Source organism: Hemitrygon akajei, chromosome 7, assembly GCF_048418815.1.
Source record: "Hemitrygon akajei chromosome 7, sHemAka1.3, whole genome shotgun sequence".
Classification (NCBI taxonomy): Eukaryota; Metazoa; Chordata; class Chondrichthyes; order Myliobatiformes; family Dasyatidae; genus Hemitrygon; species Hemitrygon akajei.
This window is the reverse complement of record NC_133130.1, coordinates 113148561-113170932: the sequence shown is the minus strand read 5'-3', so window position 1 is coordinate 113170932 and position 22372 is coordinate 113148561. Positions and strand designations below refer to the sequence as shown.

At 42.8% G+C, this 22372-nt stretch overlaps 1 protein-coding gene across 4 annotated transcripts in view; it reads right to left on the bottom strand.

Annotated features, from left to right (window-relative positions):
- Positions 1–10910: 10910 nt before the first annotated feature.
- LOC140730813 (filamin-A-interacting protein 1-like) overlaps positions 10911–22372 on the bottom strand; it is a 364991-nt gene continuing 353529 nt past the window's right edge. For 3 of the 4 annotated variants that reach the window (XM_073051746.1, XM_073051747.1, XM_073051749.1), the window contains one exon: positions 17575–17706. Coding sequence is in view for 1 of the 4 variants with exons in the window: in XM_073051748.1 (XP_072907849.1) it covers positions 17666–17706 (41 nt within the window). In the remaining 3 variants the exon portion in view is untranslated. Of the gene's footprint in view, positions 17707–22372 lie in introns of all 4 variants that reach the window. The other variant, XM_073051748.1, reaches the window with a different exon arrangement.

The following is a 22372-nucleotide window of genomic DNA, read 5'->3' as shown; positions in this document are numbered from 1 at the left end:
TGGTGCCATAACAACAACCTCTCACTCAATGTCAATAAGACCTTTTTGTAGACTTCAGGAGAGCGAAACCAGAGGTCCATGAGCCAGTAATCTCTGGAGGATCAGAGGTGCAGAGAGTCAGTAACTTTAAATTCTTGGGTGTCACTATGTCAGAATACCTGTCCTGGACCCATCATATAAATAGAATCGCGAAGAAAGCACAACAGCACTCTACTTCCTCAGGAGTCTGCAGAGATTCGGCATGTCACCAAAACCCTTGGCAAACTTCTATAGATGCGGTGGAAAGTGTGCTGACCGGCTGCTTTGCGGCCTGGTATGGGAACACCAATGCCTTTGAGAGGAAAATCCTAGAAGAAGTAGTGGATTCGGCCCAGTCCATCACGGGTAAAACCCTTCCAACATTTACATGAGACATTGCTGTAGGGAAGCAGCATCCATAATTAAAGATCCTCACCACTTGGGTCGTGCTTTTCTCTCACTGCTGCCGTCAGGTAGAAGTACAGCAGCCTCAGGATTCACACCACCAGGTTCAAGAACAGTTAATACCCCTCAACCATCAGATTCTTGAACAAAAGGGGACAACTACACTCATGTAAGAACTCTTGTTATTTCATCCTCATTATTCATTGCTATTTATTTATAGTTACATTGGCACAGTTTGTTGACCATTGGTCCTGTTTGCCATTACTGTTCTATAGATTTGCTAAGTACGCCCGCAGGAAAGGAATCTCAGAGTTGTATGTGATGACGTGTTTGTATTCTGACAATAAATTTTGAAGACGGTCTTATATTGAGTTCAGCACTGTCTGGCAACTCCTGCAATGTTGTTCCTTTGGATTCAATGCCTGTGTGAAGAGGGAGAGGCTGCTACATGGGCAACAGCTGGCTCCCCATATCGTACTGCCCTGACTTGCGCATTCAACATAAACAGCTGGGACATAACGTCCACGATCGACCCAACCAACGGAGAGCCTCACTTAGCAAAATAATGCAGCGTTGGCCCTTCCAACCCTTCGAACCACGCGGCCCCAGCAACCCTACAACCCGATTAACCCTACTCTAATCATAGGACAACTTACAATGACTAATTAACTAACTTGATACATCTTTGGACTGTGGGAGAATGCCCAGGGAAAAGGCACACGTTCCGCAAGGAAGGGGGTACAGTCTCCTTACAGACGGCACTGGAATTGACCCCCAATGGCCAGAATGGCCCAAGCTGTATTAGTGACGCGCTAACTGTGAATGGTAGATGGAGGCAGACAGAGAGAGAGGAAAAAGGCAGATGGAGTGAGGAGAGTGTGAAGATGATAACAGAAAGGGTTGAACAGATAAGGTGAGAATGGGAACCATTAGAAGAAAAGGGAAAGGTGAATGATAGCTGGAACAGATGTGTGTGGGGGTTGTGACGGAACCTCTGTGTGAAGCTGGTGCATGGGTCAGGAGTGGTCAGGGGACAAAGATGGGAGAAGGGGGGCTGCGGTGAGGGTGGGAAGGGGACAAAAAATGGGAGAACCAGAGGCTCAGAAGGCGAAGGGGAGAGGGGAGAAAAAGAGGGGTGGATGTAGAGAGAGATCAGGGACTTGAAACTCTGGGGAATTGGTGCAGAGAAGGAGGTAAGACCTGGGTTGAATGGTGGGACAGTTTTGAAGGGCTGACTGGACTACTCCAGCTCTTATTTTCTTGTGATATTTCCACAGGCAGGAGATCTAGAAGCAGGGATCACAGCCACAAATGCTGGCCACTCAAGGCAGAGGTGAGAAAATGTTTCTCCCCCAGAGAGTAGTGAAATTTGCATTCTCCACTCAACAGAGTCGTGGAGACTCAGTCAAACAATATATAAATGATAGCAGCAGACAGTCTGTTGAGGGAACTCACACACAAAGCATTGGAGGAACTCAGTGGATCAGGGAGCATCATGAAGGGAAATGGACAGTTAACGTTTTGGGTCCGAACCCTTCATCAGGACTGAACAATAGAGGGGAGATAGCCAGAATAAGGACGTGAGCAGAAGGGGTAGAGGAAGACTTGTAGATGATCATTTTCTCTCTTCAGTGGGAGACCTCCCCCTACCTCTGATCTTTGATATTTTAGCATTTGCCATCTCTGCTGTTAGTGCACTCGCTTGTCACTCTTGTCACTATCATTAAACTGGTTTGGCAAAGCCTTCGTTTCTTTTCTTGTGCAATATTTAATGCCATATTTATGCTTGCTGCCGACACCACTGTCATTGGACAAATCAAAGATGGCGATGAACTAGTGTGTAGGAGGGAAATTGAAACACCTAAGCCCTTAGTGGATATGCCTGGTCCATCATGGGTGAAGCCCTCCCCATCACTGAGCACATCTACGTGGAGAGTTGTCACAGGAAAGTAGAATCCATCGGCAGTGACCCCCGTCACTCAGGTCATACTCTGTTTTGAAGCAGAGTGGATAACATCACTTAATTTCACTTGCCCCATCACTGAACTGCTTCCACATTCTGAGGACTCACTTTCAAGGACTCTTCATCTCCTGCTCTCTATTAATTGTTTCTTTCTTTCTTTCCTTGCACTTGAACAATTTGTTGGCTTTTACACACTGCTTGTCACCTTGTTGGCGTGGTCTTTCATTGATTCTATTATGGTTATTGGAATTATTGAGTATGCCCACAAGAAAATGAATCTCAGCGTTATAACATCAACTTCTGTGTGGACTGCAATGTTCCGGCAAGAACTGTCCTTTGTTATTCAAATAACAAGCCATGGGTAACAAAGGACATTAAGGACATCCTGAACGCTAAAAAGAGGGTGTTTAGAGATGGAAATAGGGAGGAGCTGAGGTCAATACAGAGGGACCTGAAAACCAAGATCAGGGAGGCGAAAGACAGGTATAGGAGGAAGCTTGAGTGGGAACTCCAGCAGAACAACATGAGAGAGGTCTGGAGTGGGATGAGGACCATCACTGGGTTCTGGCAAACTAGCAATAGAGGAGCTGAAGGCAGTGTGGACAGGGCCAATGAACTTAACCTGTTCTTCAATAGATTTGACACTGTGGCCCCTGCCCATCCCCCCACATGATTCATCTGTTGTCAGCCCCCAACCAACACATACTCCACTCTCCCCTCCTACCCCTCCTCACAGCCCTCCACCCTCCTCTCATGACTGCACCCCTGCCCCACCTGGAACCACCACGGTGGGCTTCACAGCTGAACAGGTGAGAAGACAGCTGAAACGTCTCCACCCAAGCAAGGTTGCAGGCCCAGATGGTGTCAGCCCCAGGGTGCTCAAAGCCTGTGCCCCCTCAGCTATGTGGAGTACTTCACCACGTCTTCAACCAGAGGGCTCCTGTGCTGTGGAAGACGTCCTGCCTCGTCCCTGTACCGAAGACACCGCGCCCCAGTGGCTCCAATGACTACAGACCGGTGGCATTGACCTCCCACATCATGAAGACCCTGGAGAGACTTGTTCTAGAGCAGCTCCCGCCTATGGTTAGGCCACACTTAGACCCCCTCCTGTTCACCTATCAGCCCCGACTAGGAGTTGAGGATGCCATCGTCTACCTGCTGAACCGTGTCTACGCCCACCTGGACAAGCCGGCGAGCACTGTGAGGGTCATGTTTTTTGACTTCTCCAGTGTGTTCAACACCATCCACCCTGCTCTGCTGGGTGAGAAGCTGACAGTGATGCAGGTGGATGCTTCCCTGGTGTCATGGATTATTGATTACCTGACTGGCAGACCACAGTACGGGCGCTTGCAACACTGTGTGTCAGACAGAGTGGTCAGCAGCACTGGGGCTCCACAGGGGACTGTCCTGTCTCCCTTTCTCTTCACCATCTACACCTCGGACTTCAACTACTGCACAGAGTCTTGCCATCTTCAGAAGTTTTCTGATGACTCTGCCATAGTTGGATGCATCAGCAGGGGAGATGAGGCTGAGTACAGGGTGACGGTGGGAAACTTTGTCACATGGTGCGAGCAGAATCATCTGCAGCTTAATGTGAAAAAGACTAAGGAGCTGGTGGTGGACCTGAGGAGGGCTAAGGCACCGGTGACCCCTGTTTCCATCCAAGGGGTCAGTGTGGACATGGTGGAGGATTACAAATACCTGGGGATACAAATTGACAATAAACTGGACTGGTCAAAGAACACTGAGGCTGTCTACAAGAAGGGTCAGAGCCGTCTCTATTTCCTGAGGAGACTGAGGTCCTTTAACATCTGCCGGACGATGCTGAGGATGTTCTACGAGTCTGTGGTGGCCAGTGCTATCATGTTTGCTGTTGTGTGCTGGGGCAGCAGGTTGAGGGTAGCAGACACCAACAGAATCAACAAACTCATTCGTAAGGCCAGTGATGTTGTGGGGGTGGACCTGGACTCTCTGACGGTGGTGTCTGAAAAGAGGATGCTGTCCAAGTTGCATGCCATCTTGGACAATGTCTCCCATCCACTCCATAAGGTACTGGTTAGGCACAGGAGTACATTCAGCCAGAGACTCATTCCACCGAGATGTAACACTGAGCGTCATAGGAAGTAATTCCTGCCTGTGGCCATCAAACTTTACAACTCCTCCCTCAGAGTGTCAGACACCCTGAGCCAAAAGGCTGGTCCTGGACTTATTTCCACTTGGCATGATTTACTTATTATTATTTAATTATTTGTGGTTTTATATTGCTATATTTCTACACTATTCTTGGTTGGTGCGACTGCAACGAAACCCAATTTCCCTCGGGATCAATAAAGTATGTCTGTCTGTAAATGATAACATATAGTACTTTGATAATAAACTTATTTCGAACTTTGAGGTCCAAGTGCAATTCGATGAGTCTAGGCAGAATAATAGTTCAGCACGGACTGGATGGGCTGAAGGGCCTTTTTCTCTGCTGTAGTACGCTGTGGCATTCTCACAATAGGGGTTTGGTCATTTGGGACATGGTGAGAAGATGCTTTTCTCACCTCAGGGTGAGTGAGTCTCAGTTCTTGAGTATATTAAAGAAAGAGACTAAACAATGTTTTTAGATATGAAGGGGGAATGAAATTAGAGCAAGAAAGTGAGATAGATGGAAAGGTTAGCTATGAATGGGACAGGAGGCATAAGGGACTAAATTGCCAAGAATCACTTCTGCTTCAATGTCTTCTTTTATTGTTGATGCTGGCTCTGACTAGTCCCATTTCACTTATTTTTCTGTAACCTATTCTCTTTCGCATCCAATCAGCTCCCCTCTCTCTGTCCTCCCATCATCCTACTCAGCTGTCATTAATGGTGGCCAATTATTCTTCCACTTGGAACAGGAACAAGCTGCAGTGGTCCTGTCTCTGGCACTGAGGTTGGACCCTCGACGAGGAAGGGGAGGAGGGAAGAGAAGAGAGCGGTATTGATAGGGGATTCTATAGTCGGGGGGCGGATAGGAGATTTTGTGGGGAAGATCGGGAGTCTCGGATGGTATGTTGCTTCCCTGGTGCCGGGGTCCGAGACATCTCAGATCGGGTGCAGGTTATTCTCGAGAGGGAGGGCAAGAATCCAGATGTTGTGGTCCATGTAGGGACCAACGACGTGGGTAGGATGAGTGAGGCGGTCCTGCATAGGGAGTTCAGGGAGTTAGGTGCGAAGCTGAAGAGCAGGACCTCCAGGGTAACAATCTCAGGATTGCTACCTGTGCCACGTGCGAGTGAGGCAAGGAACAGAAAGATTATAAAGATTAATACGTGGCTGAGAGGATGGTGCAGGAGGGAGGGCTTCAGGTTTGTAGATAATTGGGCTTTGTTCCAGGGAAGGTGGGATCTGTTCCGAAGGGACGGTTTACACCTGAACTGGAGCGGTACTAACATTCTTGCGGGGAAGTTTGCTAGTGCTTCTTGGGGGGGGTTTAAACTTAATTTGCAGGGGGCGGGGATCCAGAATGTGAGAGAAGATAACGAGAGGAAGAATAAAGGACAGGTGGGGACTACACGGTTCCGGAATATTAAGTGTGTAGTAGAGAAAGGTGAGGCGGAACAAGTGATAAGGAGGACACGTGTACAGAGGGATGGTCTGATGGAACATGGAGTTAAATGTGTTGAAAGAATAAGTAAATTTAGGAAGGTCAACAAAATTCTAGGGGCGTATAGCCTGATGGGAGTTCGGGGAGCTGGGTTAAGCACAATAGGCAGCGATTCAAACAGAGAGAGGAGAAATGGGCTAAAAATTCTATATCTGAATGCACGAAGTGTCGGAAATAAGGTGGATGAGCTTGAAGCTCAGGTGCGAATGGGTAACTATGATGTTGTTGGGATAACAGAGACATGGCTGCAGGGAGATCAGACCTGGGAAATGAATGTACAAGGGTATACGTGCTATCGTAGGGACAGAAATGTGGGCAGAGGGGGTGGGGTGGCCCTGTTGGTGAGGAATGAGATTCAGTCCTTTGCAAGGGGGGACATAGGGTCAGGAGAAGTAGAGTCTGTGTGGATAGAACTAAGGAACAGTAAGGGCAAAAGGACCCAAATGGGTGTTGTCTACAGGCCACCAAACAGTAGCATGGATATTGGGTGCAAGTTGAATAGGGAGTTAACATTGGCATGTGGCAAAGGTAATGTCGCAGTAGTTATGGGGGATTTCAACATGCAGGTGAACTGGGAGAATCAGGTTGGTGCTGGACCACAGGATAGGGAGTTTGTAGAGTGCCTACGGGATGCATTCTTGGAACAACTTGTACGAGAGCCGACCAGGGACAAGACTATTCTGGATTTAGTGTTATGTAATGAACAGGATTTGATAAGCGATCTTGAAGTAAAGGAGCCATTAGGAGGTAGTGATCATAATATGATAAGTTTTTATCTGCAATTTGAGAAGGATAAGGGCAGCTCGGAGGTGTCAGTGTTGCAGTTGAACAGGGGAAACTATGGAGCCATGAGGGAGGAGCTGGCCAAAGTTGACTGGACGGATAGCCTAGCAGAAAAGACAGTGGAACAGCAATGGCAGGTATTCTTGGGAATAATGTACAAGGTGCAAAATCAGTTCATCCCCCAGAGAAGGAAGGATTCAAAGGGGGGAAAGGGGCCACAGTGGTTAACAAAGGAAGTCAGAGATTGCATAGCATTAAAAAAAAGGAAGTAATACAGAGCTAAGGTAAGTGGGAGGACAGATGATTGGGAAGTTTTTAAGGAAGAACAGAACTTAACTAAAAAGGCAATACGGGGAGAAAAAATGAGGTATGAACGCAAGCTAGCCAGGAATATAAAGGAAGATAGCAAAAGCTTTTTTAGGTATGTGAAAAGAAAGAAGATAGTTAAGAACAATGTTGGGCCCTTGAAGAATGAATTGGGTAAAATTGTTATGGGAAACAGAGAAATGGCAGAAGAATTTAATGAGTACTTTAGATCTGTTTTCACTAAGGAAGACACAAGCAATCTCCCAGATGTATGGATGGGCCAAGGACATAGGGTAACAGAGGAAATGAAACAGATTGACATTCAGAAGGAAACGGTGATGAGTAGACTGATGGGACTGAAGGCTGACAAATCCCCAGGTCCAGATGGTCTGCATCCTCGGGTACTAAAGGAGGTGGCCCTGGAAATTGCGGATGCATTGGTAATCATTTTCCAATGTTCCTTAGATTCAGGATCAGTTCCTGAGGATTGGAGAATGGCTAATGTTATCCCACTTTTTAAGAAAGGAGGGAGGGAGAAAACAGAAAACTATCGACCTGTCAGCCTGACATCGGTGGTGGGGAAGATGTTAGAGTCCATTATTAAGGATGAAATAGTGACATATCTAGATAGCAGTGATAGGATTGGGCCGAGCCAGCATGGATTTACCAAGGGTAAATCATGCTTGACTAATCTGTTGGAGATTTTCGAGGATGTAACCAGGAAGTTAAATGGGGGAGATCCAGCGGATGTAGTGTACCTCGATTTTCAGAAGGCATTTGATAAGGACCCACATAGGAGATTGGTGGGTAAAATCAAAGCTCAGGGCATCGGGGGGAAGACATTGACATGGATAGAAAACTGGTTGGCAGATAGAAAGCAAAGAGTAGCGGTGAATGGGTGTTTCTCGGAATGGCAGGTGGTGACTAGTGGGGTGCCACAGGGCTCGGTATTGGGACCACAGCTGTTTACAATTTACGTCAACGATTTGGATGAAGGCATAGAAAATAACATCAGCAAATTTGCTGATGATACTAAGCTGGGTGGCAGTGTGACATGTGATGAGGATGTTAGGAGAATTCAGGGTGACTTGGATAGGCTGGGTGAGTGGGCAGATACTTGGCAGATGACGTTTAATGTGAATAAGTGTGAGGTTATCCACTTTGGGAGTAAGAACAGGAAGGCAGATTATTATCTGAATGGTGTAGAGTTAGGTAAGGGAGAAATACAAAGATATCTAGGAGTCCTTGTTCATCAGTCACTGAAGGTGAATGAGCAAGTGCAGCAGGCAGTGAAGAAGGCTAATGGAATGTTGGCCTTTATTACAAAGGGAATTGAGTACAAGAACAAGGAGATCCTCTTGCATTTGTACAGAGCCCTGGTGAGACCACACCTGGAGTATTGTGTACAGTTTTGGTCTCCAGGGTTAAGGAAGGACATCCTGGCTGTAGAGGAAGTGCAGCGTAGATTCACGAGGTTAATTCCTGGGATGTCTGGACTGTCTTACGCAGAGAGGTTAGAGAGACTGGGCTTGTACACGCTGGAATTAAGTAGATTGAGAGGGGATCTGATTGAAACATATAAGATTATTAAGGGATTGGACAAGATAGAGGCAGGAAATATGTTCCAGATGCTGGGAGAGTCCAGTACCAGAGGGCATGGTTTGAGAATAAGGGGTAGGTCATTTAGGACAGAGTTAAGGAAAAACTTCTTCTCCCAGACAGATGTGGGGGTCTGGAATGCACTGCCTCGGAAGGTAGTGGAGGCCAATTCTCTGGATGCTTTCAAGAAGGAGCTAGATAGGTATCTTATGGATAGGGGAATCAAGGGATATGGGGACAAGGCAGGAACCGGGTATTGATAGTAGATGATCAGCCATGATCTCAGAATGGCGGTGCAGGCTCGAAGGGCCGAATGGTCTACTTCTGCACCTATTGTCTATTGTCTATTACAGGGATGAATGAGGAAGCTGGAGCCAGAGGGACAAGCCATGTGGTCACAGGGAGAACACGCCTCAGCTTTAGGAGTGAATCATTTTGCTAAGGGCAGTTTAATATTAAACTAGAAGATTTGAGGTTAAATTCTTAGAGTTTATTAATTCCATTGAGCTGTTAACATCAAAATCTCCCCGCTATTAAACAGATTTGCTTTTACTAAATTACCCATATGCTGATTTTCTCCAATCTTAGCTCAGAAAGTAATTATTAAATTGTCCATCCCACCACACCCCACCCACAAATGTTCCAGTGAAGTCATTTAATAGGGTAGAATTGTAAGGGTCTTGATATTTACTGCACTGAACTAATTTGGCTCCAAAAGGATTGACAGGTATGTAAATGTAATAATCAGCATCTAGTTTGTGCTTTCAGGATTATTCAGTTTACAGAACAGACTGCAGAGTACTTGTGATTATTGCCACTCATAAATGGAAAAGTGTGCTGGTGTGACTTGTCTGATGAAAAGTATTGCTTCATGGATTCATTGATTGTTTTTTTTTCCTCTGCGTCCAATAACGTGGTGATAATGCCCGGGGAAGATACATGCAGAGCCAATCCAGGTGTAGACTGGGACCAGACAAGACAGTGCCATTGCACCAAGCCTCTTTTCAATTACCCTCACTCAGGTTACCGGAGAAACAGTAGGAAGCTGTTCCATCTTTATTGCCTCCTCTCAAGAGCCAAGATAACCTTGACTTTGGTCATTGATTGTAGAGCCTAAGGCCCAAGCCATTGTTGTTTTTATCAGCTATGCACAGGGAAGGAAGGATCTTACACTAAATATTTGGAAGCGTAATATCCTTCGCCAACCATCTCGACCCAGGATATCACTTCCCATAGCATAAGGTCAAGGTCAATCCTGTCTCCAATGCAATTGCATAGTCTTCTGCAGAAAAGGAAGTTTATTGACAAAGACCAAAAATCTGGAAGTAGGTCAGGTTGTGTTACTGTGAACTCTGCCCCATGTATGTGTGGCATAGACATAAGATAAGCTATGATAAGCACCTCAAAACATCAGAGAAAGACTAGCAAAGTGGTAATCAAATCGGCTAGTAATGTGGATACAGCGTATCCCCGTGATTAGTGCACCGTATCAAATCGACTGCGACAATGTGGAGAGTACGCATGTGGCCAGTCAGCTGTGCAGTAAATCAGTTGGGCCTCTAATGTGTGAGAGGCACTCTCTTTTGGGCACAGATTTTCAAGTATGTATGACTTTCATCTGGGTTCGTCACTCCTACACGGTAAGTGATCAAGCATGTACCATTACTAATTTGACTCAGTAAACCATTTAACAAGCTAACTACTAAGAAACCGTAGTAGTTCTTGCTCTGGGCATATGTAACAATTAGGCTTCTAACAGAAATATCTAGTTATATAGAATATTATTGATACTGGTTGGAAAATGAGAAAATGTCCTCTGTTGATCCATCAGAACGGAGTTTTTTTTTAAAGATACATTTATTCAAGAGCATTCTGCAAATCGTCTATCCTTTCTCTGATGTCAGATAGATTGTTCCTACAATGGCTGCTGTTGTATTGAAAGATCCCGGTTCCACATCACTCATAACATCTTTCTTGGTGAATATGTATTATCCCGAAGTCATTTCAAAACTTGACTTTACAAGGGCAATTTGTAATGGTAGTTTGCCTTGTGGCATCAATTGTTCCTTGGGTATGGGTATTGTCTAGGACATTGCATCAAATTTCCAAAACACATATTAGGAAGGATAGGCATTTATTCAAAAGTTGTTAGTTGCTCAGTAGTGGGCTTGTCAAATGGTTTTGATAAAATCTCCTTAGAATATCTTGGATTTAAATGAAATGTTTTATTCAATATAGTAAATACATAAGAAAATATCTATACACATCAGTACAAGTTTACATTGACCATTCCCTTCATGGGTTCTCAAGGTACTACAAAATATCTTGTTTCTTTTTCGTCAGAAATGAATTACTGCAAAATCCAGTGTATAAGTCTCCATTCTGTGAGCTTACGGAACGGGCTGAAAGACGCAGTTTCTCGGGGGTGGGCGGCGGGAGGCAAGTGGAACGTCTATACTGATACCACTTCGACCTTTTTTTTAAAAAGCTCATCCAGACAATGGCTGTTTTTTTCCTGATCATATATTATAAATTTTGTTGGAAATTATGATTTTAAGGTTATAGGGGAAAAGCTAAATATATTTTAAACCCATAGGTGTTCTCTTAAAAACCACAGGGTATGTGGGGATATCGGGCAGTGACTTATTCACTGGATTTTACAATATTTTCAAAATTATTTGTTGACTACTACAACCCAGTTACCCCATCAAGTAGAAGTAAAGCAATTTGGGAGAGAAAATAAAAGCTGGCACTAACAATGTAAAATTGCAGGTCTTAAGTGGTAAATCAATCATTTGTGATCCTTAGCAATGACGCATGGCCAATAATTGTTATTTTAGTCACATCTTGTAACATCAAGCTTTCAAGTTTCTGATCTAAGTCAGTAAACACACTGAAAGTGACCATAGACAAAATGAACCATTTGAGTCAGTGTTGGTAAAATTCAGGAAACCAATTAGCAGTTCATTTGATTTTGAGAAGAATTAAAACCAAACAAGCTGGATAGAAATCTTGGAAATTTATGGCACAGAAGGCAATCACTCAGCTCATTGTATCCATGCACCCTAAAAAGTACACTATATAAACTATCTTGTGTCCCAGCTCTTGCTCATTAATTTGTAGGCCATTTTACACCAGTCTAAGGTTTGTCTCAGACCTGACCTCACAGGTTGTCCTTGGGAGAACACATTAGTTACAAGTTTGAAAACTTCAAGTTTGTCTGAAACACAGTTAAAGTTACCAGAGTTTCCTATGTGACCACTATCACAAAGTACTCACCAGTGTACAAAGACTACCCATTGCTGGCTTCTTTGGAGTGGAAAAGAATAACTAGGCAATAATAATGCCAATCCAGTATTTCCCACTTGCAAAAAACATGTAACTACGTTTCTGCCACCAACATCTTTTAATGAATAGGAACGTATTCAGACTTCTGCAGCACAGGAACAGGTCCTTCAACACAGCCTCTCTATGCCGACTACCAGTTACCTGTTCATGATAATTCCCTTGAACAGCACATGGTCTGGTCTGTAGCTTACAATGCCTTGAGAAACCAACACGCATCCAAATGTTTTCTTTTAAATACGGTGAGAGGTTACTTGTTTCCACCTCCCCTTTAGACATTATGCTCCAGATCACCCTCTGCTTGAAGAAGTTCTTCCTCAGATTCCCTCTAAACCACCTTTCCCTTTGTCTAACCCTAATCCATATGTTTTTGACTCCTTTCTTATATGAAAAATGTTTCATGTCCATGGATTTTCCAATAATTTTGTACACCTCGAATCAGACCACTCCAACTTAAAAGAGAACACACCAAGTCTGTCAAATCTGAAACACTCTGTCCTAGACAACATCCTGACAAACTCCTTCACAGTCCCTACAGTGCGATCCCATCCTTCCAATAATGCGGTGATCATGATTGTGCACATTACTCCAGATGTGGCCTAACCAATATTTTATAAAGATTGTACCGTAGCCAACAGCTCTTACATTCTAGGCCTGGCTAACGAAGGCAAATATCCCGTAAGCTGTCTTCACTTGATCTAGTTGTGCTGCCACTTCAGAGAATCCCGGAGCCCGGTTCTTCAACTCCACATTCACTGTGTGTTACCCACCCGCATTAGTCCTCCCAAAGAGCCACACCTCACACTTACCCGAATTACATTCTCCCTGCCACTACCATCTCGTATTATGCAGCATTTTGAAATTGGTTTATGCTAAGCAAATTTCCCAGGTTTTTTTTTGTCAGTTTTATTCCCCAAACATTAAAATCAGATTGAAGTATATAGATGAAAGAAGCATTTAAAACTCATTAAAAAAACAACAGTAAATTGTATTTTCCATCAGTTATATTTTGTTGCCCCCTGTGCAGTGCTAGATGAGTACATGAGATGGTTCTGTCCTGTGCTGTTGGCCCTGCCATCATTTTGAGGAAAGTGAGACAACAGAAACACAAACCATTCACCTCTCTCTCTACCCAGCCACAAGCCCCAGATGGGTACTGTGATTGGCTTTTGTTCTGGAATGGCTCTCATGGACACCCAGTGAGCCTGCATATTGCTGTCCTAATGAAGTGAAATTTGATTCGTCCTTGAGAGGAATTATTATAGTGAACAGTTTCATTTAGCCTTAAAGTAATTTTGAAGCTACTCCACAATCCTACATCAAGTAATTTTACAAACACAAACTTTCAATTCCAATGGATCATGATAGATTTAATTTTTTTAGACTATTTATTGTGTAAGTCAGTTAGAATGCCTGATAATACACTTTCTTAGATAACCTAATATTGTTGGTTTCAGACGGTATCTGCAATAACTGCACTTCCTCTTGACTCAGGGCTTAATTGTACATTTGTATTTGTGATCCTGCTGGCCAATGTTACTGTGGTCCAACACTCCCTGTACCGTATTCCAAAGAAACTTCCCAATTCGTTCCTAAATGATTGCATTGGGGTATAATGCTCTCTGTCATCCTCCTCTCCCTCTCACTTTGTCCTTGACTGATTCCCTTCACCAGTTCCTCTCTTTGCAGCAGCAGAAGTTCACAGACAAAAGGCGGAATTGCAGAGTTTGGGGTGCAAGGCCTCTTCTGTAACACACAGTGTCTTGAGATCATGCTGAGTGGGAAACACTGCTGTGGGGAAGGTGATGTACATAACTGACACATCAATGAGCTGCTTTCCAACACAGTGCTTCCCCCTTCCCACACCTAACCTCCATAAAAACTGCATTTACCACCTTTCTGCTAACTCTGTCTATATCTCTTCAGCTGAACTCACACTCCCTGTCATCTTCAACAGGGTCTTTATCTCAACTGCAGTGAATATAAGAACCTTTATCACATTATCAAATCCCTCTGTTACTTAACTCTGGATCTTTAAACTTTGACCTGATTATTTTAGCTTTTTTAACTTCCATATTTTCAATGCCAAGGCCAATACTTGTCTTGGACAATCTCCCCCTCCCCCAAACAATACCATTACCCTTCTCTATCTCAGCTTCTTCAAAATTCTGATTAAAACTTCTGTCCCAACTCATTTTTCAACATTTCCTTTAATGCTCCTATCCACTGCTCAGTGCCGGTTTTAGTTTCTGACCAGTATCAAAACAGTTTTCAGAGTTAAAGTATAAATGTTCATTGTAAAAAAAAGGATAGAAATTACCCTTCCTTTTATACGCAAGGTATGGAAACTAAATTCTGCTTCTGAAATGAATTAGGTGACAGTGAAATTCTACCCTGCTTTATTTACCACACATGCTGTGTTTGACAACTCTACCCGCTACATATGGCACACCTTTAGCAATCCATCTCGGCACTTGAATTTGCATGCTGAAGTGGCAATATAATGGCTGGTTTTGTAAAAGCTAATTGCAAGGCAACTTTGCAATCTCCATTAAATCTGTTTACCACTGTTAGTGCTTTTAACCAGTCTACACACAGTGACCATGCTATTAGGTACACCTGCTCCTTAGCGTAAATATCTAATCGGCCAATCATGTGGCAGCATCTTAACGCATGAAAGCATATAGGCATCATCAGGAGGTTCAGTAGGTTTTTCAGACCAAACACCAGAATCAGGAGGAATTGTGACCTAAGTGACTTTGACTGTGGAATAATACTCCAGAACTAAAGCTTTCACTAGAAAGGGCAGATGATGCTGTAGTGCTGAATATGTTCTTTGTGAGAACGGTAACAGAAGCTTTCTGAAGTCCTCAGGCACTCCCTAACTCATGAGCCTCTCTAGCAATTGCACATTGTCAATAAAATAAAAACACTATCCTTGTTTGTTTTTGTCTTTTCTGCTTAAAACTCTATCACCTTCCTACATTCATATCTCCACTAAGGCAGTCACTTGCTCTGATCTGTCTTCTACATGTCTGAACCTTGGTAGTTTCTCATTTGATGGGTATTAACTGTTCATCGAATTATGGGAAAAACAGTTTCAAAAATTGCCAGTCATGCCAGCAGATAGACAGGACGCATTCACTTTTATCTTAAAAGAACTTCTTTCGTGAGTGAAGTTATTGCCGCTGTAACAAACATACTAAATGCTAATGTGCTTGATAACCGTTCCAGCACTTTCTCCCCTGCCTGTGTGCAGAAGCAGAAAAAACGAATCATAGAATCATAGCTGTTCCTCAGGCATGGATACAGATGAGCTCTACACATGAAACCCAGTCAAAACATAAGGCTCAATTGGGCTAAGTTTGATCAGTCAACCAATTCTGCATCTCCACTTGTTTCATGTTACATCAGGTATTTAATACTGCCAGTCCTGTTTAAAGAAATTTCCATTTCAGTTTCTATCACTCAGCATGCTTATATTTCCACAGTCTCTTCTTCCAGATTTACTTCACTTTGCCTTTAAACATTATTGTTCTCTGGGGAAGTTGGGAACCCTTCAAGGAAGGCAGCAGAAACTCATTCAGCTTAAAAGCTGTATGGATGTGTTGCTGAAGTAGCAAATGGCAAACTACCTTATGCTAAATATGACTGACAAGTGTTGGTTGTGATTGAGAGTTACAATTACACTGTGGAACCGACTCCCTTTCAGAACTGATAATTCATTCAAGAAATAGATGCAAAAATATCAATAAATGGAAGCAAAACTGTTGCAAAAAATATCCTTGAGAATCATGTGCAAACTATTACAATTGTGTTGTCTACATTTTAATCTATTTTGGGTTCCTCTCTCCGTGACAAGTGGACAACAAATTGCTTTGCCATTAGTATTGTGAAAGCTAGGGGTTGATTGAAAATGTTCCGTCAAACCTTGAAGAAGCTCCCCAGAGATTTTGTTTCCTTTAGCTTTCAAGTCAGTGCTTGGAGGAACTGTTTCAATCGTACAGTTTTCAGGAACATTCCCATTCAAAGGCAGCTTAACAAGTGGTAAGTGCAAACACCTCGTTATTCGTTCATGGGGTTCTGCTGGAGATCACTGGAAGTCCTAATAATTATAATGTTATGGCCTCATTGTTCAAATATTTCAAACTATTCAAAACCTTGCACAATCTTTTGCAATACAATGATTAAGATCAGATTGGTGAAAATATGTTCCAGATTCCAATATTTGCTATCTCGTGTCTCTAAATCACAAATTAACCTGATCCTTTACATGTCACGAATAGGAAGTCTGCCATAAATGAATTTATGAAGAATTCTGCTTCATAAATAACATAGGGCACCTGGACAAGGCAGACACTAAACTTATTTAAATGAAAATTGATTATAGTTGAACTACTGCAAATTGATATTAAATATGGATTCTGTGTCCCAAACAAGTGATCAGTTTCATGAATTGTGCTTTAACCAGCCTGTTTACCAAATCCTATAGAGAGTTATATTTCAGTTACATTTTCATATTAAAGCCTGCTCATCTGCTGGAAAACAAAACATTTGTAAATGTTCTTGTTTTTCTTGCCAGTGACAATAAACACATCCAAACCCATTGTAACTGATATTGCTCAGACCAAAGGATATTCAAACGCCAGCTACAAAGACTAAAGTGCTCAATTAAATATACAGGCTTTAATTGTTTAAAATTGCAGTCAGACATAGTTTCCTGCAGATTTTTAATACCACAGTGAAAGGGTTGATAACATATTTAAAAACGATCCCTCAGGATAAAGCACCACTATGGCTTGAGTGTTGAAGGGCATGTTTTATCCATTATAGAGCCAATTTAAAAACCACGTCTCAAGACAGCTGTATATTATCTTACAGCATAACTTTACAAAAAGTAAACTCAGCAACACAGTGTTAACCAGTCAACCTGACCATTCACCCAGGCCCAGAATACAAGAAGGCGTGCTTCTGGCATAAGATATAACCGGATTGTTGTCATACAGTATTTAAAATTCAGAAGGATTTGCAGAATTTCAGGGCAGGTGGAAGTATGCTTTTGTACATAAAGGTGCTGCAGTGCCATTGGAAAACCAAAGTTATTTATATCATTTGGCAAAAGATGCCGTGAAAGGTAATAATTGATCTGTCGGGAACATTACATGGCTGCTGAATTAGGGTGGGTCGGAATTACAGAAATTGCATTTATTCCTGCACATTGTGTTTAAAAGGGAGACTAACCTATCACAGTTAAAAGAGAGCATTGGCTAATGCGCAATGGTCATTTCAAACCATGCCATCATTTTCTGTGTACAAGTTGAAAAGGACGTTTTGATTCTGTTCAAATACACTTCCCCTCTGGTGGATACTAGTTGAGCTGTATCCTGGTACAGTGCATCAGTTGCTCTTCATATTTTCGTGGGAGCAATGATGGATTGTTTCTTTAAAGGTTATCTAAAATACAATTTCTTAAAAAAATACAGATAATGATTACAGTGTCTTCCAATGTGATCAGTAGCATATAAAACCTTGGAGGCTGCAGCCCGGGGCAGTGTTTCGATCAGTAACACAGTGCAATACGATTACGGGCAGCAACAGGACGCTTCCACTAGCCATCATGTCGATGTTATCCGCACTTGATGAATGATGATGCTCTCTGCAAAAGGACAGAGGAATAAATGTGAAAGTAGAATGAGGTGGCACTTTAGGAATAATGCGGTCTTCTTTGTCGTCCAATAGGATACTATGTACATGAACAGTAATGTATAAATACCAGAAATTGACCGTGCACAGCAGGCCCTCATAATGTGAAACAAAAAGCACAATTCACTTAAACAGTAAAGAATGCTCCAGTCAGAATATTAATCTATTATTTGCAAACACTGATTACTGCATTGATATTGATCATATAAAGCTAATCTTACTAAAATAAAACAGGTTCTGTTATGGCATATCATTTGATTACATTAAAAAGGATCTGGGGTATTACTGCTGAAATTTTTAAAGTTGGCTTCAGAATAGCGTAGAATTAGTTTAATATGTGTAAAAGTCAGAACGACGACTGTGTGCACAGAGCATGGTAGAATTTGGTACAGTACTGTAAATAGCAATTGACATCAGATTAATTGTTAGTTTTAAATCTGAAATTGTACTTTTTTTTAGCAAAAATCTGTCAATAAATGTTGGGTTAATGGAATTAGGTTGTAGTTCATCTACAATCTCACTGAATGGTGAAATAGGCATGAGGGAACAACTAAACTACCCTTGATCAGCATTATATAAAGTTATTTTTAGTTGACTTTTACTTAAGAAATTAACTTGCAGATGTCTATTGTCAATAATTATTAACTCATCAATAGTCACCGAGCCATCTGAAAACTGCAAGTCTCATCAGGAGTGAGTTTTATTTGACCCAATAAAAAGAAAGGAGGTGTAAGCGGAGTGGCCATTGTTGAATTTCCTTAGCTTTCTGAGGAAGCAGAGGGGCTGGTAGAGTCTGTTGACATGTGGTTGGTCCAGGACAGGCCATTGGTGATACTTACACCTAGGCTGTTAAGGATCTCCATGTCAGCACGGTTTGAAACAATAAGAGGCATGTACTCCACCCTGCTTCCTGAAGTTAATGACGAACTCTTTAGTTGACATTGAGGAAAAGGTTGTTGCCTTGACACCATGTCATGCCGATGTCCTTCTCCTTCCTTTACTCCATCTCACTGACATTTGAGAATACCGGTCCACAACAGTTGCGTCAACTGCAACCTTGTAGATGAAGTTAGAGCAGAATGTGGCCACGTTGTGAATGTGCAGGGACTAGATTAGGGGGCGGAGGATGCACTGGTATCGTGGATAATCGTGGTGGAGGTATTGATGTCCATCCTTACCATGTGCAGTCTATTGGTCAGTAAGTCAAGAACCCATTTGCTGTGGGAAATGCATCATCCTAGGTCTAGGATTTTGGGGATGAATTTGTTCTGAATCATTATATTGATGCTGCAGAGATGGGGCCGGGGTGATGGAATCCGCTGTGGACCTGTTTCTTCAACAGGTGAATTTCAGTAGGTTATGTTTGTCTGGGAGGCTGGAGCTAATTTGTGTCAGGACCTGTGCCTTGAAGCACTTCACGATGGTGGATGTCAGAGCCAGATCGACATTAAGGCACATTACCGTATTTTTCTTTGGCAGCAGGACGATAGTGGTGTTCTTAAAGCAGCTGGAAAACTTAGATTGAAGTAGGGAGAGGTTAATAATGACTGCAAGTACCCACAGCATCTGATTCACACAGTACTGGGCTGGGTACTTCATCTGGGCTGGACCTCTTCCCTGCATCAGTGGCTGTGGGAAAGGTGCATTGGAAGCTCTCGGGGGAACTGGTGTCATTTCATTTCCCTTCTGGTCAAAGCATTTATAGAGCACGTTAAACTCACCAGGGAGGGATCTGCTGTCGCCAGCAATGCCACACCCACGCCGTCAAAAATAAACATAAAATGTTTGCTTTGTGCAGGAAATTAAAGCCAGCAGACGCATGGAGTTTGAAGGAATTAGCAGAAATTTTTGCTGATCAATTTCAGTATTGAACTTTGGCCTTTTGTAGCCTCAATTGGAATTAGGTTATTACTGTGTGATGTTTGTAGATACAGTGAGAAGGTTATGTTTGCACACCATTCCATGCATAAGTACACTGAGGCAGTAAAAAGACAAAACAAAACACACAATATAGTGTTACAGTTACAGAGAAAGTACAGTGCAGGCAGACGCTCTAAGCAAACTACGCAGTTCATACGCAAAGAAAGGAGAGAAGGTTTATATTCATTTTGGGAACTCAATATAGAATTGCACTCACAGGATAGAAAAATCTGTGGTACTGCAGATAAGTCAAAAAATGTCACAATGTTTATTGTAAGCAGTATAGAGGAAAATAAATAATCCAGTTATAGATGTGCAGGTATATACATGTTCAGGTATAACATTGCTGTTATTTTCTTATGAGCCTGTCTCTCAGCAAGTAAATATGAATTCCTGGTGTAAAGTTGTGTTGGGCACTCAACTGCTCCTGGTGCTGAGAGTGCTTTGCTTTCCGAACCCACTAGGTGGCGCATTTGTTCCACCAACGGAGAAAGGTCCAAGTGGTTAAGGGAAAGCAGTATCTGGCAAAGATGCTGGAAATTCAAATGGTCCAAATAGCCAACCCATCAGCCAACATGAAAAGAGATTTTTAAAAATGGTGTTAGCCTTTCTAGCTGGTGACCTTCCACAGGGCTGGTCTTGATTTAAGTGGAGGGAGGAAAGTAAGGAGATGATGTAAAAGGGAGGAAAAATTAAATAAACACAGAAAATAAGGTAGGAGAGAATAAATTAAGTATGCAAAATATAGAGAATGAAGAAAAGGTGGGTCCAAAAGAAGCTGAAGATTCCATCTCATTTCATTTCTACTCTTGGCTTTTCCTTTCTCTCTCAGAACAGAGTAACAAGGAATGCTTCCCTGCTGTCCTTCCCACTACAGTCACCTGAAAAATTCTTGTGGTATTAAGAAACAATCTGAACTAATTCTGTAATTTTACTATTTTCTAATGACTCATGATTGGATGATAGAAATTCTATTCAAAATAGCAACAGTGTTCCGTGAGGGGCTCCCCCAGCCTCCCTACACCACCTGTTTAAAAATAGCCCATTCTCTCTCCCCATCCTCTCGATTCCCAGTATACTTGTTAGAGTACCACAACCTCACCAAGCATTGTTCCCATCAATTCTCCAGGCAGTTCTCCAAACAAGCGCTGTCTGCATTTTCCTTTACAACATTGGTATTTCACAAAACGAGTCCCTCAACTTCTACAGCTTCCCTTAGATGATTTCAGCACCATCACATCTTTCTCAGAATCTGTTCACAGCCATGAGCACAGAATCCCGTGGATCCTCATATGATACAACACTGCTTGTGTTTTATTAATTTCATTACCACCTCCCCCCTGCCTGAATTGCTCTTAAACCTTCCTCTCTTTCTACGTAAGGCCACAAAATTAGTCCCTGTGGCAGATTTACTTTGGGACTATGGGTTCATATTTAACTCTAATCACTTGAATCATCTTACACATACACAGAGGGCAGTAGCTGGAAGCGAGGGCACCCCAGTACTGTAGTGTTTAGCACAAAGCTTTGCAGTACTAGCAACCTGGGTTTATTTCCCACTGCTGCCTGTAAGGAGTTTGTACTTTCATGGCCACCTGGGTTTCCTTTGGGTGTTCCAGTTCAAAGACGTGTCAGTTGGTAGGTTAATTGGTCATTGTAAATTGTCTTGTGATGAGGCTAGGATTAAATCCAGGGAAAAAGGATCTAGTGCTCTCCGGTGTGTGTGATGAATAAACTCTTCTCAGGCTTCCAGCCAGATACAGGAATTGATTTTAACCAATGTTTCAATGACAAACTTTGCCATCTTCATCAGGGATGATGCCCGTCTAGTCCAGTAGTGTTTATATCCCCATCATCCATCCCTCCTGATTAGTTAGTCTTCATCCAATCAGGTTTCTGCTCTCCCAGCTTGTTTACAGTCGAATTCCAGTTCTCACTTATAGCGAGACCTTCGTCTTTGTCAAAATTCCTTTCCTCTACTTTTATTTCAACGGCGGTGCCAAAAGCCATAGGTGGTCCCTAAAGCTGTTGGCACTGGGCAGTGGAGTGCGAAGGGCTGGGGGTGGGGGGCGGCCTACTCTGTGCTCTAACTCATTAAATAAATAAACAAACATACAAATAGGATGCTATTAATCCTGAAAAGTTGATCTGATGTAAACCTTAGTCATTTGGACCTATTTATTCCACTTTAAATTCTATTCTTTTTTAATTACTGGGTTGAAATATGGAACTCCCCAGATTCTGCTAACACCAGAGATTCTGCAGATGCTGGAAATCCAGAGTAATGCACACAAAATGCAACAGGAACTCATCAGGTCAAGCAGCATCAATGGAGAGAAATAAACAGTTGACGTTTTGGGCCGAGACCTTTCTACGCCTGTGCCTTATCCAGAATCTCTCTGCAAGCTTACCTCAGCTCCGCTGAATCTTCAAGCTCAGCTGAGATTGAGAAACGAACGGTAACATTGTCAGCAAAGCCCACGACGCTAGAGAGAACCAACATAAAGAGTGGTCCCCACAGTACTTGGTTGTTAGATGATCCCAGTTGTGTGCTGGTCTCCAATTCAGCTGCTTTATCAGGAACCTTGGTTACTTTTCCATCAGAATGTTTGCTGATCACAAAATATTAAAAATCACTTTGCGACTGCTCAGGAGAGAGAGCGGCCCACACCTGCATCGTAACTGTGAACAAAGTCACT